Source organism: Peromyscus maniculatus, chromosome 22 (genome assembly GCF_049852395.1).
Source record: "Peromyscus maniculatus bairdii isolate BWxNUB_F1_BW_parent chromosome 22, HU_Pman_BW_mat_3.1, whole genome shotgun sequence".
Lineage (NCBI taxonomy): Eukaryota > Metazoa > Chordata > Mammalia > Rodentia > Cricetidae > Peromyscus > Peromyscus maniculatus.
Genome location: NC_134873.1, coordinates 3,206,190 through 3,234,155, shown reverse-complemented (window position 1 = coordinate 3,234,155; position 27,966 = coordinate 3,206,190). Strand labels below are relative to the sequence as shown.

Genomic DNA, 27,966 nt, shown 5'->3' with positions numbered 1-27,966 from the left:
TATAGGGGTGCTGGAATTGACCTCGGATCCCCTGCAAGGGCAGCCACGTTCCCAGCCACTGGGCTTCCCCTCGGCCCCTGTCTGTCACTGTCGGGTGTCTGGCTTTGTGGCTCCCTGCGTGGCCTCCTGGGATGCGAGGCCCGAGTGACCACGCTCACGAGCTGGCAGGACTGCACGGCTGAAGATGGAGGACTCTGGACGGCGGGCGCCTTGCCCGGGAGTGCTGTGTGGTGTGACCGGTCAGCAGCACCAGGTAGACAGTGGGCCTGTCACACGGTGGGCGACTGACCTCTCCCTTCTGCCCTGTGAGTGGCAGAGGGGAGGCCGGGCAGCAGAGATGGAGAGGGCTGGGGGAGAAGCTGAGCCCCCGGGACCTGATCCAGGGAGGCCGGCAAGGCCCAGTCCAGGCTCAGGCTCACTGGCTCAGGATGCTTGTCTGTGACCTTGGGTGTGCCCCAGCCATTACATCCCACCGGTCTCCTCCACGTCCATCCCCCGGCCCCAGCCCTCCGCCTCGGTAGGCAGCTCCTGGCCCCACAGAGGCCATGCGGCACAGGGGAGGCAGGATCCACATGTTTATTGCAGGAAGACAAGGTCTACAGAGAAGGGTACACAGACCCCACACAGGGCGGGGCTCCCACATGCGGGGGGCAGGGGTGGGTCACAGCAAGCGAGGCCTGGCGGGGTCCCCAGCACCAGAGATGCCTGGGCAGGTCGGCCAGCAGCCAGGGTGGTCTCCCGCCTCCCCGCCACCCAGCCTGGTTCTCCCAGGATGGGCAAGGCTGGCCGGGAGAGGCCGGGAGGGCCCAGAGATTGTGCTATCAGGGTGTGTCCCTGAGAAAGGGCTGTGACCCCCTGTCCAGCCAGGAGCCGCTCCCGGGGCTAGGGAGCAGGAGACGGCTGTGGGGGCCCTGGACTGGCTGGAGGTCGGGGCTCAGCTACGCTCGGACTCAGGCTTCCGGCTGTGGCTCTCCCGGTGCGCAGGACACAGAGGGGCCACACCGAGGTCCGGCCCCCCCACACCTGGGGGCAGCGCTCTTGGGGCTGCTGTCTCTCTCCGATCTCTGTCCCCCGCTGTCTCTCGCACACATACGCAGAGCAGAGGAGGCAGCTGGCCCCGGCCCTGGCCCGCCCGCTCGGCAGCCCCTGTGAGGTAATGACCGCGTGTGCTGGAGCCTCGGTGCTGGCATCATCACCCCAATCACCCCGGCACTAACTGTCGGATACAGTCCGAGCCCCGAGCCAGCTCGCCGCCGCCGCAGCCCGGACAGGCCCAACAGACAGGTTTACAGATAACGGTCACCCACTCCTGAAAACACAGATCCACACACACACCAAGGTGTCTAGGTACCCTCCACAGCCACACACAAGCCACGCTACACAGCCACCATACGCACTGTGCTCTGGTTCAGGGCACAGAATGGCACAAAAACACCCCATCCCAAGACAAACACACACCCGTCCACACACACAAAGTCACACGGACACAAGAGTCTGCAGTCACCCTCGTGTGGGTGGGACACGGGCCCAGGAGCCACTCACGACTCCCGGACAGTCTCGCAGATACCGCAGAGGCTCCGTGACTCGGGGCACACACGGGAAACAGTCTCTGGGGTGCATATAACCAGTGAAGGGGCGCAGGGTCTGCCAGAGCCCTGGGGCGGCAGGCACTGGCCCCGCCCCCACACAGGGCCTTCACGGATGGACTCTCAGCCGGACACCCCGTCTTCAGCACCCCAACACCCCACTTGGGGTCACCGTTGAGGCGCTGCTGTGCCAACGTCTGTCTCCGCAGAAGGCCGGTGTCCAGATGGGCAGTGTCCAGGCAGCCACCCCACACTCCAGGCTGGGGTCCCCACGTGCCTCCCCCGAGGACAGTCCTGGGCTTGTGCTGTGGGTGCTGCCCTTCCAGGGGTGGCGCTCGGGGCTGGCAGGGCATCGCTGCAGGCTCCTGTTTATTGCCTGGTGGCCTGAGGCCCAGCCCGTGGGCCCATCCACCCTGGTGTGCGGACAGGAGAAGAGGACCCTGCACCCAGGGAAGGGCTCAGGTCAGGGGTCACGGGGAAGGGACAGGACCAGGAGAAAGAATAAGATGGGCGTGAAGGAGGTCACAGTGATAGAATGTGGGGGGCGCGGCAGGATGTGGACCTGGCTGGGAACACCCCGGGGGAAGGGACAGAGATGAAGAGGCAAGACAGCCTCCCTGGTCCTGGCCGGAACGGCAGTTCCTCAGCCAGGTCCCTGTTTTCAGATCCACAGGGATCGGCCTCCAGCGTGTGGTTGTGGGGTGCAGATAGAAGAGGGGGGCAGAGAGAGGGGGAGGTGTCAGCAAGGGATGAGAGCCGTGGAGGGGTGAAGGTGCTGGAGTGGAGCACCACCCGACTGTGGGCTGGCAGGGTGGGAAGAGAGGTGGAGGAAGGGCGGAGGAGGGAGGGCGGAGGAGGAGAGGAGGAGGGAGGAGGAGGAGGAGGGAGAGGAGAAGGAGGAGGAGGGAGAGGAGGAGGAGGGAGAGGAGGAGGGAGGGCGGAGGAGGGAGAGGAGGAGGGAGGGCGGAGGAGGAGAGGAGGAGGAGGAGAGGAGGATCAGAAGGAGGGAGGAGCAGGAGGAGGGAGGGAGGAGCAGGAGGAGAAAGGAGCAGGAGGAGGAAGAGGAGGAGCAGGAGGAGGGAGGAGCAGGAGGAAGAGGAGGAGGAGGGTGCATTAGGAGGGGAGAGGAGGGAGGGGAGCAGGAGCCCCGCAGGCCCGCGCCGCCGGCTGTGGCGGGCTCACATGAGCGCACACTTGCCCTTGATGCGGTCGGCCCGCTTCTGCTTGCTGGAGCGCTTGCCGTCCACGCTGAGGCTGACGCTGCGGCGCGTCTCGAGCGTCAGCAGCTCCTGGAACAGCTCCTTCACGTTGTAGTTCATCTTGGCCGAGGTCTCCATGAAGGCGCACTTCCACTCCTGCGCCACGGCCTGCGCCTCGCGGGTGTGCACCTCCCGCTGCGTCTCGTCGCACTTGTTCCCCACCAGCATGATGGGGATGTCCTCCACGCTGCCCTTGATCTGCACGATCAGCTTGTAGATGGGGCTCAGCTCGTCCAGCGACTGCTTGCTCGTCACCGAGAACACCAGGATGAAGGCGTGACCCTTGGAGATGGACAGCCGCTGCATGGCCGGGAACTGGTGGCTGCCGGTTGTGTCCGTGATCTGCAGGGTGCATACGCTCTTGTCACAGCTGATCACCTGCCGGTACGTGTCCTCGATGGTGGGGATGTAGGTGTCGCGAAACGTCCCCTTGACGAAGCGGAGCACCAGCGAGCTCTTGCCCACGCCGCCTGCGCCAAACACGACCACGCGGTAGTCATTGCTCTGCTCTGGCATCTTCTCCGAAGCCGGCTGGGCGCGCGGGGCCGGCTGCTAGAACCCCAGACCGACCCTGTTGGAGAAGGGAGAGTGACATGTGTCAAGCCACCCGGGCCCAGGACAGCTCCCTGCCCCAGCGGTCAGGACGCAGGAGGCGCTTTCCCTCCTCCGTCCCACCCAGGTGTCTTCTGGCGGCCAGCGGCCCTCGCTGGCGCCCCGCTGACTCTGCAGCCGAGCTCTCCCGGGCGGGCGCCCTGCCAACACCTCAGCCTGTTCTCCCTGACGGAAGTAAGGCCCCGAGTTCCCAAGGGGACTCTGAGCTGGAGAAGGTGCTGATGAGGCCAGGTAACAAAGATGCACAGATCAGCATCCGCCCAGGCCCAGGGTCCCACCTCAAGCCTCGGTTCCACCCAGCCCCCGCTCCACACCAGTGCAAGCGCCTCATACCCTGAGCCTCGCCTCCTTCCTGCCCCATCCTTATGTGTGAGAGACCCTGTCTCAAAAACCTCAAGGTGGGGTGCTGGAGAGATAGTTCAGAGGTCAGCGCACCAGCTGCTCTTGCAGAGAACCCAGCTTCAGTTCCCAGCACCCACACTGCGGCTCACGACCCTTTGTGCCTCCGGTTCTGGGGACCCGATGCCCCCTTCTGGCCTCTGCGGGTACTGCACACACATGATGCACAGACACATAAACACAGAAGAAAAAAATACAGTGAAAAGAATCTCATTGTGAAAACTGTGGTGATACATTGTGTACCCTATTTTAATTTTTTTTTAAATCAGGTGTGATAGTACACGCCTGTAATACCAGAACTGGAGAGGCGGGAGCAGGCAGATCGTGAATTCTGGGTCACTCTGAGCTACAGAATGAGACTCTATCTAAAAAAACAACCTAACAAATCGAAGGTTTATGGCAGCGCACACCTTTAGACCAAGTGCTGAGATTAAAGGTGTGCGCCACCACTGCCCAGCTTTAATCCCAGCACTGGGGAGGCAGAGCCGGGTGAATCTCTGTGAGTTCGAGGCCAGCCTGGGCTACAGAGTGAGATCCAGGACAGGCTCCAAAACTACACAGAGAAACCCTGTCTCGAAAAACAAAAACAAACAACTAAGAAAGTAAGCAAAGCCGGGCGTTGGTGGCGCACGCCTTTAATCCCAGCACTCTGGAGGCAGAGGCAGGCGGATCTCTGTGAGTTCGAGGCCAGCCTGGGCTACCAAGTGAGCTCCAGGAAAGGCGCAAAGCTACACAGAGAAACCCTGTCTCGAAAAACCAAAAAAAAAAAAAAAAAGAAAGTAAGCAAACCCACATCAGAACAGGAAAAACTACCACGGCCACCAACAAAAAAACCAAAAGCACATTGGGAGACTGGCAGTAGATGTCACGAAGACTGGCTTCGGGCCTGGCCTGGGGACCCGCTACACAAAAACGCTCCTCTGCCTCGTGGACATCCAGGAATCGGATGTGTAAATCCTGACACTGAGTTCCTGGAAGCAGGGACACCGGATTCACAGCCCAGGCTGAGCGGAGAAAGCCCTGGGGCCAAGTGGGGCCTCCTGTTCCGTAGGCCTGTGCCTTGGCTCCCCGCTCAGGCCACTGTGTGCTCAGTGACACAGGCCCCGGGGATTCCTCGGGTTTCTCTCCTGTCTTTGCTCAGAGAGGTTCATGGGTCTCACGGGGTCACAGAGCATGGAGACTCCTGAAGTACTGGAGGTGGGGGAAGGAGTATGTGGAGGGGAGAATGCCGAGGGTCTGTCCCCACGATGGCTGTCCCCCACCAAGAGTCCTGTTCCTCCCCCTTCAGGCGGTTTTCCTCAGTGTGTGTGTACTTGTGGGGAAGGCTGGGGCAGCTCCAGAGTCAGACCCGGAGAGTGTGACAAACAAGTGACTGTGTCCTCGGGAGCCTGTCCAGGCACAGCTCACAGGGATGGGGGCCCAGCCTCTGATGAGCCCACCAAAGTCATGATGAGTCAGGGTTCCGTAGCTGAGGACAAGTGTCCTCCCTGGGGTCTGAAGGCGCATTCAAGACTGTCAAAGGTGCTGGACATGTCGGGACAGTGTAAAAGGAAATACAGCCGGAGTCAACCCTGGGGACACCCCCCGGAAACTTCTCAAGCTGGAGACGAACTTGAACGGCACCCGGATTCTACACAGGGTACTGATGGGCCTGGGGAGGCGCTGGGGGGCCATGGCCTGGGGAGGAGCTGGGGGGCCATGGCCTGGGGAGGAGCTGGGGGCCATGGTGTGGGGAGGAGCTGGGGGCCATGGCCTGGGGAGGCGCTGGGGGCCATGGCCTGGGGAGGAGCTGGGGTCCATGGTGTGGGGAGGAGCTGGGGTCCATGGTGTGGGGAGGAGCTGGGGGCCATGGTGTGGGGAGGAGCTGGGGGGCCATTGCCTGGGGAGGCGCTGGGGGGCGAAGGCCTGGGGAGGCGCTGGGGGCCATGGCCTGGGGAGGCGCTGGGGGCCATGGCGTGGGGAGGCGCTGGGGGCCATGGCCTGGGGAGGAGCTGGGGGCCATGGCGTGGGGAGGAGCTGGGGGGCCATGGCGTGGGGAGGAGCTGGGGGCCATGGCCTGGGGAGGCGCTGGGGGGCCATGGCGTGGGGAGGAGCTGGGGGCCATGGCCTGGGGAGGAGCTGGGGAGCCATGGCCTGGGGAGGCGCTGGGGGGCGAAGGCCTGGGGCTGCCCCCAGCCCAGCTAACTCCACATGACTCTTGATGGGAAACCCGAGTGGTGGACACCCTGTGACTCCATGCCCACCGGCTGAGGGGGTGTCAGGTGGCGAATGGAGGTGGGGTCTGCACCTTCCTGGGGGTGGGCACTGAGGGTTCCAGTGCCTGGTGGGAAGTCCACCGAGGGGTGCTGAGGTCTGGGCTCCCCGACAAGGAGGGTCCTGTGCAACCCAGGTCTCCCTCCTTTGGGGATGGGGAGAGCTATGCTCAAGGTCATGCGATCTAGGAGGTGGCCCGTCTCAGAGGGACTTAAAGCTGGGCCCTGCTCAGCTGCTGGGCCCTAGGGGCTCTGAGGTGCTTGGCCACCCTGTCTGAGTCACCCCCAGCCTGGGCCGGCCTGGTCAAAACTCCCTGTCCACAGGTCAGCACAGAACTGGGCCCTGGGACCCTGACGCCGCCTCAGGTACAAGAGGCCCGGGGAGGGTCTGGGGGCGGGGACGGATGGGAGGGGCCGGCCAGGGGCTGCAGCCTGGCGAGTGATGGAGAACCCGCAGCTTAGGGACTCAGGGGAAGGGGGGGCTCCTTGGGAGTCGGGAGGGGGCTGAGCAGATAGAAGGAGCCCTGGGAAGGGCTTGGCCGCCAGGGCGCAGGGCTCTGTGGGTGGCGATGAGGGACCCAGGCCTCAGCGGGCAGTTCGCAGAGGGCGCGGAGGAGGGGACAAGGCTCCGGGGGTCCGGGGTGATGCTCTGCGTGGCCAGGCAGGGGTGGGGCGGCCCGGAGCTGTCCATGGTGGCCGCTGGATGCCCGGGGACACACAGGGCCCGGCGCGGTGGCCCGGGAGGGTGGGGCCGGAACAAAGGGATCATGGTGGCCTGGGGACCCCTCCCCACCCTCGGTGGCCGCGGCCGCCCCGCCGCCTACCTGGGCCGCTGTGGTCCCCGCTGCTTGCTGCTGTCCGCGCCGCCGCAGTCCCGATGTCCCCGCCCCAGCCGCGCTCCGCCCCGCCCGCCCCGCCCGCGGGGACCCGGGCCCGGGCCGATGCAGCCCAAGGTCACCGCCAAGCCCGCCCTGGGTGTCCACCGGCCGCGGGGGGCAAGCGGAGCGCGAGGCATCGGACATCCACACCCACCCGCACCACGTGGCCGCCTGCACCCCAGGGGGCGCGGGTGGGCGACAGAGCCCGCCATGTGCGGTCCTGCAGCCACGGTGGACGATGGTCGTGGTCGCCCCAACTGCAAAGAGGGAGGGATGGGGACGGGGGGGGGGGGGGGTGCGTGGTCCAGGTCAGATCAGCAGGGGCAGAGGAGGGTGATGGAGAGGGTGTGAGCTGAGGACACAGATCTGCATGAAAAAAGATGTCAGCCAGACTGGAGAGGCAGACGCTGTGAGTTTAAAGGCAGAGTGGGCTACAGAGTAGAGACCCCTGTGGGGGAAGGAAGAAAGGGAGAGACAGAGAGACAGAGAGAGAGACACAGAGACAGAGAGACACAGAGAGAGACAGAGAGACAGAGACAGAGAGACACAGAGAAACAGAGAGAGACAGAGAGACAAAGAGAGAGATAGAGAGAGACACAGAGACAGAGAGAGACAGAGACAGAGAGAGAGAATGAAAAAGCAAAATCGCACGAAGAAAGCCGTTGTTGGGATTGGAGCTCACAGGGCACAGTGTTCGCTTGCTCGCCCGCCCTGGGATCTGTTCCCAGCACCACAGAGGCCCGCGTGGTGGTGCCGTGGTGGTGCCGTGGGGGTGCCAGCCAGTCATCCCAGCTCTGGAGGCACAGGCAGGAGGGCCAGGAGCCCAAAGTCCACCTCGGCCACATACTTCCCGGAAAATGTGAGACCTGCCTCAGACAGAGAAGAGAAGAGACACCCCCCATTCTTCTGGTGTGCTTCAGGGTACAGCGCTTGCCCAGCACGCCGAGGGTCTGGCTCCACCGCGTGCGGCCAGCCTTGGGCCAGCGGGAGGGCTCAGGCGGTGAAGGCGCTTGCGGCCCAGCCTGTTGGCCTGAGTTGGATCCCCGGGACCCACTCGGTGGATGGAGAGAGCCAACTCCCAAAACTGTTCGCTGACCTCCACACACAGACTGAGAAATCAATAAATGAAATGTAATTTAAAATTTGTCCTAAAGCCAAGCAGTGGTGGCGCACGCCTTCAATCCCAGCCCTCGGGAGGCAGAGGCAGGCGGATCTCTGTGAGTTCGAGGCCAGCCTGGGTTACAGAGCAAATTTCAGGACAGACTCCAAAGCTATACAGAGAAACCCTGTCTTAAAAAAACAAAAAACGAAACAAAGCAAAAGTTTGTATAAATTTCTGTCTCTGTTCCCTAAAACCTGACCTGCCCCAGCGCATGACCTTGACTTGTTTTGGGGAACACCCAACACCCAACACCCCCCAACCCTCTCTGACAGCTTCAGGCGCATGGCGACCGCTGGTTTTGTTTGTTTTTAATTTTTCTGCACTCCCTTACCGCTCCATTATCTTCTGTAAACTGCTTTGAAACTAGTCATGGTTTTACTCCTTAAAAGGGCCTCAAGAGGAGCTGGAGAGGTGGCTCAGTGGTTAGAGCACTGGCTGCTCTTCCAGAGGACCCGGGTTCAATTCCCAGCAACCACACGGCAGCTCACAGCTGTCTGTAATTCCAGTGATCTGACATCCTCACACAGACACATATGCAATGTGCATGATATAAAAATAAATAAATAAATAAATAAATAAATAAATAAATAAATAAATAAATAAATAAATAAAGGAAATAGACTCAGGCCGGGCAGTGGTGGCGCGCGCCTTTGCGCGCCTTTAATCCCAGCACTCGGGAGGCAGAGGCAGGAGGATCTCTGTGAGTTTGAGGCCAGCCTGGTCTATAAAGTGGAAAAAGAAGGAAAAAGAAGAAGAAATAGACTCCGGTCTGCTCTCTCTAGCCTGACATAGAAGGCAGTCACTGGCCAGTTCTCTGGTGCACCCCAATAAAAACCGAGCTTGCTTTAAGAAAACAATTTTTTTTAAATTGTATTTTATTTTACTTTTTTTTGGTGACAGGGTCTTGTTATGTAGACCAGGCTGGTCGGGAGCTCACAGAGATCTGCCCACCTCTGCCTCCTATCACTGGGATTAAAGTTGTGTGCCGCGGTGTCCCACTTAGCCCAGCTTAAGGCCGGCCTCTGCTGGGTCTCAGCCGCCTGGACTCACCTCCTCCTTCCCTGATCAATTCTAACGCGGCTCCTTCCTCCCGGTCACAGCCCAGTGCCGTGGTTTTCAAGGATCTCCGTGGCCCGGTCCTCTTTTCCTGTTTGTGCCCCAACCGTCCTGGGGTGCCTGCAGCTCTCACCCCGAGAAGTCACCTCCTTCCTACTCTGGCCCGGGGGGGGGGGGTGTCCCTCAGAAAGCGTCTCAGTTCCCCGTACCCTGGCTCCGGAGATGGAGACAGCCTGGTGGGAAGGGAGGGGGCTGTTCTGGATGACCCTGTCCCACAGAAGCACCCCAGCTAGTACTGCCCTCAGCCCTCAGAGTAGCTGGGAACAAACCCACCCACGGAGTGGGGTCCTTTCTCGGGTGCTGAGCACAGGGAGGAGGGAGCCTTGGGGCTGGCAGTCTGGGACAGTCACCTGGGTCCCCTGAGCGACTGGCCGGGGGGCTCTAAGCCCAGCTCTGGCCAGTTCCCCGGCTGCTTCAGGCGCTGGCCCAGGCTGAGTCACATGGAGGAGCCTCCTGTCCATACACCCGTGCTATTTATAGACGCCGGGCCTGGCTCCGGGCATCAGGAGCCACTGGAGACGGTTCCTGCCTCCTTCCTGCAGCAGCGCCTCTGTGTGGCCGGGGGCGGCGGGGGGGGGGGGGGGGACGGGGACGGGGGACAGGACGACTGCGCTCTGCCCCACCTTGCCGAGCTGTCCAGGGCAGATCCGTGGGCACCGGAACTCGGGAGCCCCGGAGGCTGGCCAGCCCTCACTGCAGTCTGGAGCTCTAGCCTGCCTGCCATGCCCTACACACCCACCACGGCTTTCGAGATCTCCGCTCTGCCCCGGCCGCAAGAGGGTGTGGAAAAGGCCTGGGGAAATGGCTCAGCGCTTGAAGTGTTTGCAAACCCAGGACCTGAGCATGGATCCTCAGAACCCATGCTGAAAGCTAGCAGAGTGGCTCAGTCCTGCTACAGCAGCACAGGGGAGGCTGAGACAGGAGGATTCCTGTAGTGTGCAGATCGGGTGGTCTAAATAAATATGCTCCACCACACTGATACGGTCACAAAAATCAAGGTGAGAAAGGGGTGTTGCTCAATGGTTAGCGCACCAGCTGCTCTCACAGAGGACCTAGGTTCAGTTCCCAGCACCTACATGGTGGCTCACAACCATCTGTGACTCCAGTTCCGGGGGACTTGACGCCCCCTTCAGGCCTCTGCAGGCACTGCATACGTGAGTGTGCACTCCAGAATACGTGAGCCGGCAAACCTGGAGCCCAATATTTTGCTGTTCTTTGTGTGAGACACATCTCACCGTGCAGCCCTGACCAGCGGGCTCTATGGAGACCAGAGATGATGCCGTTTCCTGGTCTCCTTGGGAACGAGGGACACAATGGTGCACGGGCATACATGCTGCCAAACAGCCATCCACCAGAAAAAAACGAACAGAGAATAGTTCCAGTCTTTCCTGTTTGTTTATTTGAGACAGACAGCGCTGACTTTGTAACTCTGGCTGGCCTGGAACTCAAGTACAGCCACAAGCCTCTGCCTCTGGAGTGCTGGGATTAGCCATGGCCATCATGCCCGGCTTAAAAACTATTTTATTACGATGAGCAGTGGTGGCGCCTGCCTTTAATCCCAGCACTCAGGAGGCAGAGGCAGGCGGATCTCTGAGTTAGAGACCAGCCCGGGCTACAGAGTGTGAGTTTCAGGACAGCCTGGGACACAGAGAAACCATGTCTAAACAAACAAGCAAAAAATAGAAACAAACAAAAAAACCCAACCCCTATTTTATTACATGGGGACCAGGACAACTTGCAGGAGTCAGGTGTGTCTCCGTTGGGGTCCACAGTCACACTCAAGTCTGTCACGCTTGGTGGCAAGCCCCTCCGCCACTGAGTCCCGCACGAGCCTTGTCCCTGACTTCTCTTTCTTCTGTGGGGACACTGCCTGATGATACTGACATGCTCATGTCATTTCTCTCGGCAGAGTGGGGGGGCGACTTACAGGTGTGACCCTTCCCCTGGAGGAGTCAGTTTGTCATCGGAGACTCCAAATCGGGAGCTCCTAGCTCAGAGCAGGTGGAGTCCAGAGATACCCAGGAGGCCAGGGGTACCCCACAGAGAAAGCCCAGCCCTGTGGGGGAACTCAGGCTGAGGGGCTCCCTTGGGCCGGTGGGATGCAGGGCGAGGACCGTCCCGGGCCTCGGCAGCGGCGTCAGAGGCGGGCTGCCAGGAGCTGGCTGTGCCCAACCCTGCCTGCCGCACTAATAACTTGTGTTACAGGAACACAAACAAGCTCCGAGGGAGGCGGACATGCTGTTATTAGAGATGAGCGGGAGCGGGGCCGCCGGCCCCACCCTCTCTCCTCCCATCCCGCTGGGTCCCGGCTGGGTGTCCCCACGGGAGGCGCTGCGTGTGGAGGTGGCCTGGGCCCTGCAGCACCCCACTCCGTGCCCATTCATGACAGTGGTACATGCACTCAGCATGGCCCAGGGTCTCCTGGGGCTAGGGACTGGCACCTAAACTGGAATCTGTGAGAAACACACAGGGCACGTTCTGGCTTCTCCCTCGTGGTTACCGTGGCCAGCGGGTGGCCGCGGGTAGCGCCATCTCTGCTCTCATTCCTGAGGGGTCAGAGCAGCGGCCCCAGCCCGCAGGGGTCCTGGAGATGCCCAGCCTGTGATGCCTGCAGAACGCCCATCCTTTGCGCCCCAATCTGAGAGGCCACTGTTTTTCTTTCTTTCTTTTTTTTTTTTTTTTTTTTTTTTGAGACAGGGTTTCTCTGTGTAGCTTTGCACCTTTCCTGGAACTCACTCTGTAGCCCAGGCTGGCCTCGAACTCACAGAGATCCCCCTGCCTCTGCCTCCCGAGTGCTGGGATTAAAGGCGCGTGCCACCACCGCCCGGTGCCACTGTTTCCTTGCCACAGGAGGGAGAAACCCGACAGCAGCCCCTGGGTGTGAGCTGCCCTGGTCCCAGCCCACTGCAGGGGAGCCTGAAGGCCGCCAGTGGCTGGGCCAGGCAAGGGCCTCGGCCCAATTCTTTGGCCACACCTGGCCAGGGCCCAGTTTTGCGGGATGGTCGGGTGGTTTGGGAAGAGGGAGCCAGGCAGGTGAGGACTGGCGGCAGGGGTCTCCTGGGTCCAGGGTCCCTACGTCACTGTGCTGAGGCCCACCCCCAGGACGGTGCTACCTGGACCCGAGGACCTGGGGGAGGCTGTAGCTCCCATAGTCGGAGGGCTGGTGAGGAGGGGACCAGGCCACAGTGACAGGCACACAGGCTTGCTGGTGTCCCCAGGGGCAGAGCAGCTGATGCTGGGAGAGGGCCCCACTTCATACAGCCATGGGGGAGCTGCAGACTCCCTGCTGGGGTGGCCAGACATGGACCAGGCCCTTCCTATCTTGCCCTAGTCTTTCGTCACCTGAGTCCATACCCGCAGGGGCTCCACGGGGCCCACCTGGGCTCGAGGGAAGCCGTACAGCACTTAGCTGTGCCCTGGGTGGTGAGTGGGGGGTGGGGAGGAGTGGGAGGCTGGGTGGTACTGTGGGCACATCCCCACATCTGCAGGGGCAGGGTCAAACTTCATGGGCTCAGCCGTCAGTGCTCAGGAAAGAAACCCTAGAAAAGGCGAGGCTTCGACCAGTCGCAGACCAGGTCGGCCCTCACTGGAGGTGCTGGGACCCACGCGTCCCCATGTCTGGAATTGTTATGTGAGCCCTGGCTTACTACAGCAGAGGTGGCCAGGCATTGGGGCTCCGGGGACGCTGCCCAAGGCCTGGGTGTCCCCAAGGCCCGGGCTCTTTGTACCTTGTACCTTCTGAGTAGGAGCCAGGTAGAGGCCACCTTGGATAGACTGTTCAGGTCACCTGGCCACAGTGACGGGGCACTAGGTCTGACATCCGGCCACCACAGGGACTGTGTTGAGGTGACGCCTGGTAGACGGAGCCAAGGTCAAGGACGGGGATGAGCCCTGCCAGCCTTATGTCCCCAGAGGGAGAGTCCTCGCTCAGGGTGTCCCAAGATGCCGGTGTTGTCATGGCAACAGACTCCATGGTTGCTAGGAGCTGATCTCCCGCCTGCATTCTAGGAGTCTCCCCTGTCAGGATGCGGCCCTCACCTGTGTCCCCTGGAGACCCCAGTGGTGAGGATACAACTCAAAAAAATGACCACAAGGCACGTCCCACGTCCCACTCACCCTCAGGAGACCACGCCCCCCAACACTGGTGACTGAGACAGAGCAAGGAGACGGGAGGGGGTTCCCGAGGGCCAGGCAAGCGGACTCCGGGCCGGCCCACAACTGGCCTGTCCCCTGGGAAGGACAGCCTCTTGTCACCAAGTGTCACCCGTCACGCTGGAGCAACGGGAGAAACCCGGGGGACAATGGTGGGCGGGGCCTTGGCTACACGGAGAACATGGAGGGAAGGGGGGCTGCGGCGGCTCCCACGAACCCACCCCCACAAACCCCACCCCCACGCTCCCACCCTGGTGGCTCAGCAGCGTCACAGGGCCAGGAGGGGTGACGGGTGACGAGGTGACATGGCCACACAGCGTTGATAAAGAACTTTAAGACTTTTTTTTTTTAAAGCAGTATCAGTGGTGCCAGGCGCGGCCGGAGGGCGGGGGGCCCTGTGCGTGGACCGCGGCCCGGAGCGTGGCCTGTGTCCTGCAGGGGCTCACGGCTCGGGCGGGCAGCGGGGTGAGGACGGCGGGCCTGCGGCCCTCACCACTTGAGGAAGACCATGCCGGCCAGGACGGCGTAGCCCAGCACCAGGAACAGCACCTTGAGCAGCGGCTCGCTCCTCTCCTCCAGCTCCTTGGCCAGGATCTCCAGGAAGGTGACGAACAGGAAGGTGCCGCCCGCCAGGCCCTGCAGCAGCGCCGAGGCCACGCTGCTGGCCACGCTGCGGGCGCTCTCGATGCCCAGGCCCAGCCCGATGCCCACGGGGATCATGGCGCTCACGGTCACCGCCAGCTTGGCCGCGTCCTTCAGGGGCACCGCACTGCGGGCCATGCTGATGCCCAGGGCCACGGCCACCAGCGTCTCGTGGACGGCCACGCCCACGAACAGGCTGACCACGCGCTCGCCCTCCTCCTGCAGCCCCAGCGCCAGGCCCTCGAACACCGAGTGCGCCGACAGCGCGAAGACCAGGCTGAGCAGCCGCAGCGGGCCCGGGCGCCCCAGCTCCCGCAGCCGCAGCCCCGCGCCGTGCGTGTGCGCCGTGGGCTCGGGGTACAGAGCGCGGCCGCGGCCGCCCGCGCCCACGAACGGGCTCTCGTACTCCGAGTCGCTGCCCGCGTCCGAGCCCGCGTTGAAGGTCTCCAGGTCGATGAAGGGCGGCCGCTCCCGGCGGAAGGTCAGCACCAGCTGCTCCACGAACACGGTGAGGAAGAAGCCCACCATCATGAGCGTCTCGGCCAGCGGGTAGTCCGTGCTGATGTGGCCCAGGCTCAGCACCTGCTGCAGCTGCGGGGACAGGGCCGGGCTCAGGAGGCTGAGGTAGGAGGATCGCAACCTCAAGGGCGGCCTGGGCTACACGGAGACCCAGGCTCAAGCAGTCATGCGTGGCCACAGGGCCGGCGTGGTGGCGGATAACACAGGCACAGCCCAGGTCCCAGCAAGGAGAAAACCGAGCGGGCCCGAGCGCGGCTGAGAGGCTCAACTGGGCCTCGCCTGGGTCCATCCCCAGAACTGCCAAAACTTTTTTTAGAAAAGACAAAAGTGGGGGGGGGGGCGGTGAGATGGCCCCACATCCTGAGTTCAAATCCGTGGGACCCCCACGGTGGGAGGAGGAATTGGACTCCAAGCCTCTGACATCCACATGCACTGGCACACACACTAAATACTTATGGAACAAAAACGTCATGCAAGGCTGGCCTGTGGCCTCACCTGGGGGTGCTGCCACCTAGGGGACGGGGTGCCCCCAAGGATGGATCCCGCCATGACAGGCAGCATCTCTGAAGTGTGCCTGTTTCAGAGGACGCCTAGAGCCCAGGCTACCCCGTGAGCGTCAGGATAGGGATTAGCAAGGCCACCGCACAAGTTCAGGCCTGGGGGATGGGAAGCTGGGCGGGGGCTGGGCGTGGCCACGGGAGGACACCGAGGAGCACCACAGATAAAGGAAACCACACGGGATAGGATGGGACGGGATGCAGGCCCCGCCAGCATCGGGCTGAGCTGGAGCTGCAGAGCGAGGCCCCGTCTCCACGGGCACACGCTTCGCTGACGAAGACAGTGGCCACCGAGCTTGCGGCTCAGAAGGGGAAGCTGGTCCTGCTGGCCCGGGCCTCAGCAAAGGCCCCGAGTGGGAATCCCAGATCCCGCCTGGAGGAGGACACCCCAGCCCCAGGTCTTCCTGAGCTCACCGCAGCCTTGACAGAGGCTTCCCGGGCTCCAGGACTGAGGTCCCGTGGCTAACGGTCACGGCGGCTGCAGGGAGCCCAGGCCCACCCCGGCCCTTCTGTCCTCCCCACATGCCACGCCGGAGCCCTCACTAACTGTGGTCACTGACGCAGCTGGCCCCTGAAGACGGTTCTAGTCTCCCCTCATGCTCATGCCCCAGACGGCCAGGGGCTGTTCTGATGTCTGTCTGCCGGGTCCCTGAAGCAGAGGACCCCACAAAGCTCTGCCCAGGCGCTTGCCTGGCCCACAGGAAGCACGAGGAGATGCAGCAGGAAGTGACAGATACAGGCAAGAGGAAAGACTGAACACGGCCTGTGTGCTCTGGAGGGGTTGACCAGTGTGCCTGACATACACCGGCCCCGGGCTCGCCTGTCTCCCCTGGATTCTGGTGAATCCGGCACAGAGAGGGGAAGAAGCTGACCTAAGGTCACACAGCATTTAGCTTTCTCCTTCCCGTTGCCCTCTCATAACCACCGAAATCCACCACAGCCGGAGAGACACTCAGCGGGAAAGTGCTTCGCCCCACGAGCGTGAAGACCTCAGTCGTGACCCTAGAACCCACCTGGAAAACGGGGTGTGGCAGCACATGCCTGTAAGCCCAGGCTGGGGCAGGGAGCGGAGGCAGGGGGATGCCTGGGGTTCACTGGCCAGACTCCTCGGCCACATCAGGGAGCTGGAAGGTCAGAGACCCTGTCCCAAAACACCGGGGTGGAGAGCCACTGAGGACGGCACCCGACATCGTCCGCAGGCGGCCAGGCGCACATGCGCGTGCCCGAGGCCCCTGCGCCCCCTGCGCCCGCCCGCGTGGCCTCACCTTGTCTCTCACCGCGGGCAGCAGCGCGTTGAAACACGTGGCCAGGAAGACGCCGCCCCCGAAGGTGTTACAGAGGGAGAGGACCTTCTTGGAGCGGTGGGCCTTCTCGAAGTCGGCCTCGATGATCTTCACCGGCAGCAGCAAGCCCAGCAGCATGAAGAAGAACACGCCCACCATGCAGAGGACCTTGGCCACCAGGAGCTTCGTCATGGTGGCCGCCTGGCTCACACCGCTCACCGCAGGGCCAAACCACACATGGAGTCGCACACCAGAGCTTCAGGGGCTACCGGCCCCAGCCGCAGGGCCGGGGGCTCATGGCTCTGCCCGGCAGCTGTGAGGACAGGGGCGGCCACGTTAGCCACGTGGTCACTAGCCAGTCAGCCACGCTGGACTCAGAGACGTGGACACATGCGTTTGTGTAACTGCTGGGAGGTGGTGCAGGCACTGACATGCTTGTGTTACAGGTGTGAAGATCCGAGACAGAAGGCTGCCTGAGATGGACTGGCAGCCAGCTTTGACACACCAGTGCACTCCAGGTGCATGAGACCCTGTCTCCAAAACCAGGGTGGAAAGTGGCTGAGGAGGACAACACACATGCACGCGCACACACACACTCATGCAAGGAACATGGAACCGAACACTGTTTATCATCTGGCTCCCTGCAGCCAAGTGCTCGGAAACCACCTGAGCTGAGTGGCTTCCACGTCACGCACAGGTACAGAAAGCTCCCATTGTGCCAGGACACTCTCTGGGGTGGTGCGGCCCTGGCAGGGACTCTCAACCCATTACCCCAAGGTTAGGCCTTAGGTAACTGCGTCTACCTCGGCTCACCTCACACCAGCTTGCTTGAGTCGTGAATGCCAGGCCTGTGCCAGCCCCAGGGCCTTTGCACGGACTGTTCCCCCACTCCAGGACCCCCAAACGTGCCTTTATATTCTGGACGTTGGAACGGCCTCCTCTAGACTCCCAACTGGTCCCTGGTACCCACCTTGAGGCCTGGTGCAGAGCAGGTGCGAGGTGACAGCTGGCTGAGTGGACGCAGTGGCCAAAGTGTAGGGCTGTTCTGACGGGACTCTGTCGATTTCTCCCTGCCTCATGAAAGATCAGCACTGTTAGGAGGGACACTGCTTCCTTCTCACTGCTGACCACCCAACCCCCCAGCTCCGCCTGTCAGGGCCTTCCCAGGTCCCCCCTCCCCTGCAGTCAGGGCCTTCGCAGGGCCCCCCCTCTGCAGTGAGGGCCTTCCCAGGTCCCCCCTCTGCAGTCAGGGCCTTCCCAGGTCCCCCCTCTGCAGTCAGGGCCTTCCCAGGTCCCCCCTGCAGTCAGGGCCTTCCCAGGTCCCCCCTCTGCAGTCAGGGCCTCCCCAGTTCCCCCCTGCAGTCAGGGCCTTCCCAGGTCCCCCCTGCAGTCAGGGCCTTCCCAGGTCCCCCCTGCAGTCAGGGCCTTCCCAGGTCCCCCCTGCAGTCAGGGCCTTCCCAGGTCCCCCCTGCAGTCAGGGCCTTCCCAGGTCCCCCCTGCAGTCAGGGCCTCCCCAGGTCCCCACCTCTGTCAGGGCCTTCCCAGGTCCCCCCCTGCAGTCAGGGCCTTCCCAGGTCCCCCTTCCCCTGCAGTCAGGGCCTTCCCAGGTCCCCCCCTGCAGTCAGGGCCTTCCCAGGTGCCCCCTGCTCTGCAGTCAGGGCCTCCCCAGGTCCCCCCTGCTCTGCAGTCAGGGCCTTCCCAGGTCCCCCCTCCCCTGCAGTCAGGGCCTTCCCAGGTGCCCCCTGCTCTGCAGTCAGGGCCTTCCCAGGTCCCCCCTCCCCTGCAGTCAGGGCCTTCCCAGGTGCCCCCCTCTGCAGTCAGGGCCTCCCCAGGTCCCCCCTGCTCTGCAGTCAGGGCCTCCCCAGGTCCCCCCCTCTGTCAGGGCCTCCCCAGGTCCCCACCTCTGTCAGGGCCTCCCCAGGTCCCCCCTCTGCAGTCAGGGCCTCCCCAGGTCCCCCCCTCTGTCAGGGCCTCCCCAGGTCCCCACCTCTGTCAGGGCCTCCCCAGGTCCCCCCTCTGCAGTCAGGGCCTCCCCAGGTGCCCCCCTCTGCAGTCAGGGCCTCCCCAGGTCCCCACCTCTGTCAGGGCCTTCCCAGGTCCCCCCCTGCAGTCAGGGCCTCCCCAGGTGCCCCCCTCTGCAGTCAGGGCCTCCCCAGGTCCCCCCCTCTGTCAGGGCCTCCCCAGGTCCCCACCTCTGTCAGGGCCTCCCCAGGTGCCCCCCTCTGTCCCCCTGGTACAGCAGCACCAGAAGCAGCGATATACTGGAGTTGTCCCAGCACTTTGCAGGTGGGGATGGGATCACCAGGACATGCTGTTCAGCCACACTGGCCCAGTCAGCAGCTCTGCATTCAAGTGGGAGACTTTGCCTCAGTATGTAAGTGGAGGCTGGGGAGGTGGCTCAGTGGTTAGAGCACAGGCTGCTCCTGCACAGGACTGGGGTTCGGCTCCCAGCACCCACACGGCAGCCCACAACCGTCTGTGACTCCAGCTCTGGGGACCCAATGCCACCTTCTGGCCTCAGTAAGTACCAGGCACATATGTGATGCATAGACATGAATACAAGCAAAACACACATATATGTAATTCTTTAATTAAAAAGTAAAAATGTTTATATGAGTGAAGAACGATCAAGGAAGACACTGACATTAATGTCTGGACTCCACACATGTGCACTCACAAAACAATCAATTAATAATGTTCTGGGTCTGGCGGTGTGTACATGACACCGCAGTACACGGGATGATGAGGCAGGAGGATTGCCACACGTTTGAGGCCTGGACAACTCAGCGTGACCCTACCTCAAAATAAAGCAATGGAACAAAAACAAAACATTCAGCTGAAAGTGAGGTAAAATAATGAAACAAAGCTCAAAGGGTAAAGCACCAAGCCTGAGGGCCAGCAAGACCGAGACCCACGAGGACGCGAGAACGGCTCCCCGCCCCCCACTGACCTCCGACCTCACACACGCCACCCCCCCCAACAAACACTGGCCCCAGCATTCGGGAGGCAGAGCAAGGCTGATCTCCGAGTTGCAGGGCAGCCTGGGCTACACAGCGAAGCAACGTCTCCACAAGAAAAAAAATGAAGTGAAAAAATAAAACAGGAGCTGGAGAGAGGCTCAGCGATCAGGAGCAGCTGCGTTCCAGCCCCAGGGCGTCAGACGCCTCTTCTGGCCGCTGTGAGCACTGCACACGCGTGCTGCACACACCGACAGGCGCTGCACACACCGACAGGCGCTGCACACACCGACAGGCGCTGCACACACCGACAAGCACCGCACACACCGACAGGCACTGCACACGCGTGCTGCACACACCGACAGGCACCGCACACACCGACAGGCACTGCACACGCGCGCTGCACACACCGACAGGCACCGCACACACCGACAGGCACCGCACACACTGACAGGCACCGCACACACCGACAGGCACTGCACACGCGTGCTGCACACACCGACAGGCACCGCACACGAGGACTGCACACACCGACAGGCACCGCACACGTGGACTGCACACACCGACAGGCACCGCACACGTGGACTGCACACACCGACAGGCACTGCACACGTGCACTGCACACACCGACAGGCGCTGCACACACCGACAGGCGCTGCACACGTGCACTGCACACACCGACAGGCACTGCACACACCGACAGGCACTGCACACACGCGCTGCACACACCGACAGGCACTGCACACACCGACAGGCACTGCACACACCGACAGGCACCGCACACGCGGACTGCACACACCGACAGGCACTGCACACGTGCACCGCACACACCGACAGGCACTGCACACACCGACAGGCACTGCACACGTGCACCGCACACACCGACAGGCACTGCACACACCGACAGGCACTGCACACGTGCACTGCACACACCGACAGGCACTGCACACGCGTGCTGCACACACCGACAGGCACTGCACACGCAGACTGCACACACCGACAGGCACTGCACACACCGACAAACAAACACCTCCCTTAAAGCCTTCGCGGCCACGCACATCAGGCACAGCGCAAGCCACAGGCGCCCACTAAACGCCTGCGGGTGTGCGGAGGCCCCGGAGGCCCCGGAGGTCGGGCGGCCCTGCCGGGTGTGCGGAGGCCCCGGAGGTCGGGCGGCCCTGCCGGGTGTGCGGAGGCCCCGGAGGTCGGGCGGCCCTGCCGGGTGTCTGAGGCCCCGGGGGTCGGGTCGGGCGGCCCTGCCGGGTGTGCGGAGGCCCCGGAGGTCGGGTCGGGCGGCCCCGCCGGGTGTGCGGAGGACCCGCAGGTCGGGCGGCCCCGCCGGGTGTGCGGAGGACCCGCAGGTCGGGCGGCCCTGCCGGGTGTGCGGAGGCCCCGGAGGTCGGGTCGGGCGGCCCCTCCGCCGAGCACTGTGATCGCCGACGGGGCCCGCGCAGCCGCATTCCGGAGCGAGGCACCCGCGGACCGGCAGGTCGGTCGGCCAGGCCCCCCGGCGCCGCCCAGCCGCGCCCCGGCCCCTCCCGTACCTCTGCCGGGCCCGAAAGCCTCCGGCCGGCGCCGCCTGCCGCCAACCGCCGCGCGGCTCGGACCCCGCCGCAGCGGACCAGCCGAGACCCCGGGGGCTGCCAGCCGCTGCCCACGCCCCGCCCACGCCAGCGTCTATTGGACACTGTCAGCGCCACTCGAAATACCGCGAACCTTATTGGCTATAGTTGTTGCCAATCATTCTGCAACGCCTACCGGCTCCGGAAAGCAGTTTCCTCCCGCTAAACGTGGTGCAGCTATCAAATGGTTCCGACAGGAAACGCGGACTCCAGGCCATGGTTCCGGAAGGAAGCGTTACTTCGCGGCGCTGTCCAGGGGCGCATGGTGCTGAATGCCTGGGGGTGGAGGCTCGGGAAGAAGCGATTTCCTAGAGACTGGAACCTTCTTAAAGTCCCTCCTAAAGGCGGAAGAAGAAGATACATGTGTCCACCAAATATCTGTTGACGGTTCATAAATTCGAGCTCAAGAGATCTACTGTGCCCTGTAACCACCACAGCTAATAACAATCACTGTCCCCATACCTGCGCTCCAGGAACTGTCTCCTGAAGAGACGTGGCATCTGGACAGAACCTATAGACACCACCCAGGATGCACATCACCCGATATGTTTTATGTTTATATTCCTTCCTTCCTTTCTTTTTATTTTTTGAGACATGGTTTCTCTGTGCAGCCCTGGCTGTCCTGGAACTCCGTAGACCAGGCTGGGCTCGAACTCACAGAGATCCGCCTGCCTCTGCCTTCCGGGTGGTTAAAGGCATTTGCCCCCACCACCTGGCTATTTGGCTTGATTTTATCTGTATGAGTAGTTTGCCTGCATCTACATCTAGGCAGCACATGTATGTCTGGTGCCTAAATAGGTCAGAAGAGGGCGTCAGATCTGCTGGGATAGAACACCAGACACGTGTCCTCTACAAGAGCAGCCAGTACTCTTAAGTCTGAGCCCTGTGTTTAGTCTTGGTTTCCCTTTTAGTGCTCAGTTGTACTCCATTGTCTGGATCAATTTGATCTGCTTCTCCGTTGCTGGAGAGTTGGGATGTTTCTAAACAAAAGCCATCGCATTAGGAACAGTGAAACCTGGGAGCTTCCCTCTATGGTTAACAGATGATACAGATGCGGGTCCGATGTATACTCATCCGATGGCACAGTAACACTCCTGGCCATTTACTCAATAGAGAACAAGAGTCATCCACACAAAAACTTAAAGCAAATAAGGCTGACAGCATCGTTCATTGTCTGAGTTCATCAGCTTCTTGTCACTATCACAGATACTCTGGTCTGATCCCTTGAGGCAGGAGGATGAGGATTTCAAGGTCAGCCTGTTCCTTCCTACAGTCAAGATCAGGTAAGACCACATGATGCCCTACAGGGCAGGGAGAGGGAGGCATTGAGATGGTTCCATGGGTCCCACAGGTAGAACAGCTGCTACAACACTGACCTCTCCTACGCACTGTATCACACACGCACCTGCACGCCGCCTGTGCACACATCCAGAGTAACAATAATAACGCGTTTTTATAAGAGCTGCGATTGGCCAGATAGAGTAGCACTCGGGCAGGAGAACACACAGGTGGATTTCTGTGAAATCAAAGCCAGCCTGGTTCACACAGAAAGTTCCAGGACATTCACGGCTACATACAGAGCTAAAAAAAAAAAAAAAAAAAAAAAAAAAAAAAAAAAAACAAGAAAATAAATAAATAATAAAAATAAAAGTAGCTTGCATGGTGGTGAATTGTTGCAGTTCTACCACTTGAGATGTTGAGGCCTGAGGAATGTTGGTTGAGGCCAGCCTGGGCTACAAAATAAGATCATAGACTGGCAGTTAAGAACCATACACAACTCCAGTTCCAGGGGACCTGACACCCACTTCTGGCCTCCGTGGCACCAATCAGGGAAGTGGTACACAGACTTACATGCAGACCTGTTGTTCAAATCTAGATAGATGGTCTTTTAATTAAAAACCAGAGCCAATCCCAGCACTTGGGAGGCAGAGCCAGGTGGATCTCTGTGAGTTTGAGGCCAGCCTGGACTACCAAGTGAGTTCCAGGAAAGGTGCAAAGCTACACAAAAAAACCCTGTCTCGAAAAACAAACAAACAAACAAACAAAAAACCAGAGCCAGATATCAGGGTAAAAGCTGAGAGGCCAGAGCAGCAGAGCAGCATCCACCAGTCCTTACCTCTATGACATCCTCAGCCTAAAGAGTGCGAGTTCCTGTTTCCTCACACCTTACATACCTTTCTTTAATCCCTGGGGTTAAAGGCGTGTGTGTGTGTGTGTGTGTGTGTGTGTGTGTGTGTGTGTGTGTGTGTGCTTCCCAGTACTGGGATTAAAGGTGTGTGCCACCACTGCCTGGCTCTGTTTCCAGTGTGGCCTTGAACTCAGAGATCCAGACCGCTCTCTGCCTCCAGAGTAATAGGATTAAAGGTGTGCGCCATCACTGTATGACCTCTATGTCTAATCTAGTGGCTGGCTGGCTGATCCTCAGGCAAGATTATTAGGGTACACAATGTATCACCACACAGACCAAATGCGCATACACATAAAGAATAAAATAACTATTTTAAAGATATAAGCTGGTTATGGGAGACGGATCAGTGGTTAGCAGCACTGTCTGCTCTTACAGAGGACTTGGATTCAATTCCAGCACCCACACGGTGGCTCACAACCATCTGTGACTCCAGTCATAGGGATCTGACGGCTCCTTTGAGACTGCATGACACCAGGCAGAAAAGTGGTGTGCAGATATACACACACACAAAACCTTCATACATATGTGCTAGTACATGACATATTCAAATAATATATAATATAACATGACATATATACTACAAACATTTGACATTATATAATAAAATATATTATATATTATCTGATATATTATAATAAATTGAAAATAATTGGTCCTTATAAACTCATAGGGAGTGGCACTCTTAGGCGTGGCTTTGTGAGAGTAGGTGTGGTCTTGCTAGAGGAAGTGTGTCACTGTGGAGGCGGGCTTTGAGGAATCATACATGCTCAAGCCACGCTCAGTGTCAGTTCACTTCCTGTTGCCTGAGGATCAAGATGTATTAACTCTCAGCTCCTTCTCTAGCACCATGTCTGCCTACACACTTCCATGAAGGTAATGGGCTAAACCTCTGAAACTGTAAGACTCCCAATTAAATGTTTTTCCTTTATATTGCCATAGCTGGGTGGTGGTGGCACATTCCTTTAATCCAAGCATTTGGGAGGCAGAGGCAAGTAGATCTCCAAATTTGAGGCCAGCCTCATCTACAAAGTAAGTTCCAGGGCTACTCTGGAACCCTGTCTCAAGCCCCTCCCCCCCCACACACACAAAAAGAGTTGCCATGGTCATGGTGTCTCTTTACAGCAATAGAAACCCAAACTAAGACAACATATCAAACAAAAACTACAGAGTTCCCAAACTCCAAACCCTAACATCCATTAATGAGTGGATAAAAATACCTATGGCGTGTCCATACAGTGGAAAACGAGGCAGCAATCATAATGACTGGACTATGTGGAATATGAGCTGTGGTGGTATTGTGTTCCCCAAAATATTGTGTACCTTAATAAATTTATCTGGGGTCAGAGAACAGACAGCCACTAGATACAAAGGCTAGAAAATGGTGGCACTCACACCTTTAATCCTAGCATTCCAGAGATAGAAATCCCTCTGGATCTCTGTGAGTTCAAGGCCACATTGGAAACAGCCAAGCATGGTGACACACGCCTTTAATCCCAGAAAGCCAGCCTTTAATCCCAGGAGTGGTGGTAGAAAGTAGAAAGATATATAAGGCGTGAGGACCAGAAACTAGAAGTATTTGGCTGGTTAAGCATTTGGTTGGTTCAGCATTCAGGCTTCTAGCAGCAGTTCAGCTGAGAGCCATTGGGATGAGGACACAGAAGCTTCCAGTCTGAGGAAACAGGACCAGCTGAGGAACTGGCAAGGTGAGATAGCTGTGGCTTGTTCTGTCTCTCTGATCTACCAGCATGGACCCCAATAACTCGCCTTGGGTTTGATTTTATTAATAAGAACTTTTAAGATTCCTGCTACAATGAGCCCCTTCAATATAGTGTCAAAAGAACCCAAAACCCACAAGAGAATGTGCCAGGACCGTAAGTTCTAGGAAAAGACAAGGTTAGTTGAAGGCAGGCAGTTCATGATCTGGCTGGATCTGCAGGGCCTTGGAAGGTAATTATGAGCACTGGGAAAACTGTGGTGGAGGTTATAGGAATGTTTATCGTCATGATCCCCAAACTTAGACGGCAAGATGAGGGAGGGAGGCCTCTCCTAGCCACCAGCAAGCATGTAGACCGTTGGCCTTTTTTGTTTGAACAGGGCCTAGCTCTGCAGTCTAGTCCAGCCTTAAACTTTTGATCCTCCTGCCTCAGCCTCCCTAGTGTTGGGACGCCAGGAGTGGACCTGGTTCTGTAGTTCGGACCTTGAATGGGACAGGAGAAGCAGAAGCCACCCCAGGAGCTCACAGCCTTGAGGATAGGTCCAGCTCCGTGGAGTTTGGGTTCTCTGTGCAGGTCCATCTGCTGCCCCAGCTCCCCCGGGAAGGGGTCCGTCGGCCCACTTTGTGGGCAGGAGAACCTGCTGGGGAGCAGGAGGTTCCTGTCAGGACACTGAGGCTTGTTTATAGGCTGCAGCCAGATGCTGCAAGTGCAGGGCTCCTCCTGCTGGCCATGCTCGGAAGGGCGCCGACCTCGGAATGGTGCCGACCTCTCTAGGTTTATCTTAAATTTGGAAACAAATTCTGTCAGCTGGGTAGACACAGGGAGGCGCACACAACTTCCGGTCTTTCTTTTCCTTTGAGCCAGTCTCTCTGTGTAGCCCTGGCTGTCCTGGAACTCACTCTGTAGACCAGACTGGCCTTGAACTCAGAGATCCGCCTGCCTCTGCGTCTTCAGGCCTGGGATTCAATTTATGACTGTTTTGCTGGCATGAGTGTCTGTACGCCATATTCAGTGCCACAGGAGGCCGGAAGGGGCCCTCACATCCTCTGGAACTGGTTACAGTTGTGAGCAACCATGTGGGTGCTGGGAACAGAACCTGGGTCCTCTGTAAGAGCAGCCAGTGCTCTTAACCACTTAGTCACTATTTCCTGCTGATATTAAAACCCCAAGCCATTGCTGAGCAGTGGTGGTCCACACCTTCACTGCCAGCACTTGGGAGGCAGAGACTGGCGGATCTCTGCTCCCCAGCCAGCCTGGGCTACAGAGAAACCGTCTCAAAAGAACCAAATCAAACCTAGCACTAGTTCATGCCACACCGAGGATGGGCCAAGTGCACTGAGCAGGGGTCCAAGTTGTTCTCTGTGCAGTGTCTGGGGCACTGAGGTCTCCCTGGACTACACCCACTCCAAGTCAGGAGACACTCAGTGCCAAAAAGTCACCCATGCAGAGGTGGCCTAGATCCATGACAGCTTCTGTTCCCACGGCAGCCAGATGCCAGGACAGGGCAGCCACCGTGGGGAACCGCAGTGTCAGCTGAGAGGGTATCATGTCATCGCAAGCCGCAGGAGCTGCAGCAGCATCTGTCCAGCCCATGCTACGCACCCTTGCTACCCACCTATGGCCGGCCTGATTCCTCCCCCACCCCACCCCACCCCGAGCACCAGGGTAACGCGCTGAGAGCCTCTGCCCTCCTCCCCACCTCTGCCCTCCTCCCCACCTCTGCCCTCCTCTTGTGATTGCAAAGTGTTATTTCAGCTGGGCTTGGGGACACAGCACTCGGCAATTTGAGGGGTGCTGCTGAGCTTGAGGCTAGCCTGCACTGTACATCGAGAGCACTCTCATTGGGAAGAAACCACCCAATGGACAAAGTCCCACAGCATTTCTCTGTGTAGCCCTGGCTGTCCTGGAACTTGCTCTGTAGACCAGGCTGGCCTGGAACTCATAGAGATCCTCCTGCCTCTGCCTCCTAGTGCTGGATTAAAGGTGTACGCTGCTACCACCCAAGGAAACACAGCTTGCTTTTGAGCACATTCTACTTTTTCTCTAAGATGGGATCCTTTCTATGGGTAAAAGTTCTCAGGAGTGGGCTAGCCATGACAGGCAGGCTGGTAAGGGCACAGGCCACCAAATTTAATGGTTCTAGTTCAATCACCGAGATCCATATGATAGAACGTCCCCATGGGTGTGGGGCTTGGACACACCCTCCAAACCTTTTTAATTTCTCTATTTAATAGTCCTGGATCTTGTCTGTAGCCCAGGCTGGCCTCAAATTCAGAGATGCACCTGCCTCTGCCTCCTGAGTGCTGGGATTAAAGATGTGCACCACCACTCAGCAAAACAAAATTTTTTTGTACGTAGGGTTTCTCTGTGTGGCCCTGGCTGTCCTGGAAGTGTGTAAGTAAGGCTGGCCTGGACTCCGTGATGGCCTGCTTCTGCCTCTTGAGTGCTGGGATCAATGGTCCACACCACCACGCCCAGCTGGTGATGGTTGCCGACCCGGTGACGAGAATGGCTGGGGGCGTAGTGATAACAGGTGCAGAGGTGGACGCCGGCGCCCTCAGCTCTGCGGTGGCTGTCATCACTGCAACCCAAAGACACGTCACCAACATAGGCGACGATATGACCAGCCCTGGGGTTACTCACCCCAAGCCTACAGAATAGGCCGAGGCCGTTCTCTGGGGCCACACAGAGACACACACTGAGACCGACCCCAGAATCTAGGGTCCCTTGACACCACCTGCCCCAGGGAGCCTGTGCCCCAGCATGGGCCTGCAGGCCTGCCCGGCCTCCCATACCCTCCCTGACACGATTGTTTCCGGTGGCCTGCGGAAGCGGACACAGGGAAGAGACAGGGCAGCCTCCCGACTGCATGGCTGGGCCTCATTTCCCACGGGTGCGGCTGCATCCCCACGGACCCACCCGTAGCCTCTGGCCAGCTCTAACCCAGATGTCCCATGTGTCCTATCTGAGGGGCCTCACCATGTCTGTGTACCAGATGGACAGACTGCCCCCCCCCAGGCTAAAGTCCCGTTAGCTGTCACGTCAGTGGGACCCAGGCTGACACCGG

General features: G+C 59.8%; 2 protein-coding genes across 4 annotated transcripts; both read right to left on the bottom strand.

The window, feature by feature from the left end:
- Window positions 1–562: 562 nt before the first annotated feature.
- On the bottom strand, window positions 563–13,635 carry Diras1 (DIRAS family GTPase 1). Of its 2 annotated transcripts, none has more exons than XM_076559642.1 (2): window positions 13,381–13,635; window positions 563–3,416 (listed from the first exon to the last, which is right to left on the bottom strand). In XM_076559642.1, the coding sequence occupies exon 2, from the start codon at window positions 3,359–3,361 to the stop codon at window positions 2,765–2,767; it is 597 nt and encodes a 198-aa protein (XP_076415757.1). In that variant the 5' UTR covers window positions 3,362–3,416; window positions 13,381–13,635; the 3' UTR covers window positions 563–2,764. The 2 variants fall into 2 exon arrangements, with proteins under 2 accessions (XP_076415757.1, XP_006978213.1); XM_006978151.4 differs by lacking the exon at window positions 13,381–13,635 and adding an exon at window positions 6,933–7,024.
- Window positions 13,636–13,735: 100 nt separating this feature from the next.
- Slc39a3 (solute carrier family 39 member 3) lies at window positions 13,736–21,043 on the bottom strand. Of its 2 annotated transcripts, none has more exons than XM_076559640.1 (4): window positions 20,919–21,043; window positions 17,388–17,487; window positions 16,400–16,730; window positions 13,736–14,649 (listed from the first exon to the last, which is right to left on the bottom strand). In XM_076559640.1, the coding sequence occupies exons 3-4, from the start codon at window positions 16,607–16,609 to the stop codon at window positions 13,906–13,908; spliced, it is 954 nt and encodes a 317-aa protein (XP_076415755.1). In that variant the 5' UTR covers window positions 16,610–16,730; window positions 17,388–17,487; window positions 20,919–21,043; the 3' UTR covers window positions 13,736–13,905. The 2 variants fall into 2 exon arrangements, with proteins under 2 accessions (XP_076415755.1, XP_076415756.1); XM_076559641.1 differs by having other exon boundaries at window positions 17,388–17,491; window positions 20,919–21,023.
- Between the last annotated feature and the right edge of the window lie 6,923 nt (window positions 21,044–27,966).

Coding starts and splice junctions, on each gene's coding strand:
- Diras1 (XM_076559642.1), bottom strand. CDS start 3,361: ATGCCAGAGCAGAGCAATGACTACCGCGTGGTCGTGTTTGGCGCAGGC.
- Slc39a3 (XM_076559640.1), bottom strand. CDS start 16,609: ATGACGAAGCTCCTGGTGGCCAAGGTCCTCTGCATGGTGGGCGTGTTC. Junction 14,650..16,399: donor TGCCCGCGGTGAGAGACAAG/GTGAGGCCACGC, acceptor CTGTCCCCGCAG/CTGCAGCAGGTGCTGAGCCT.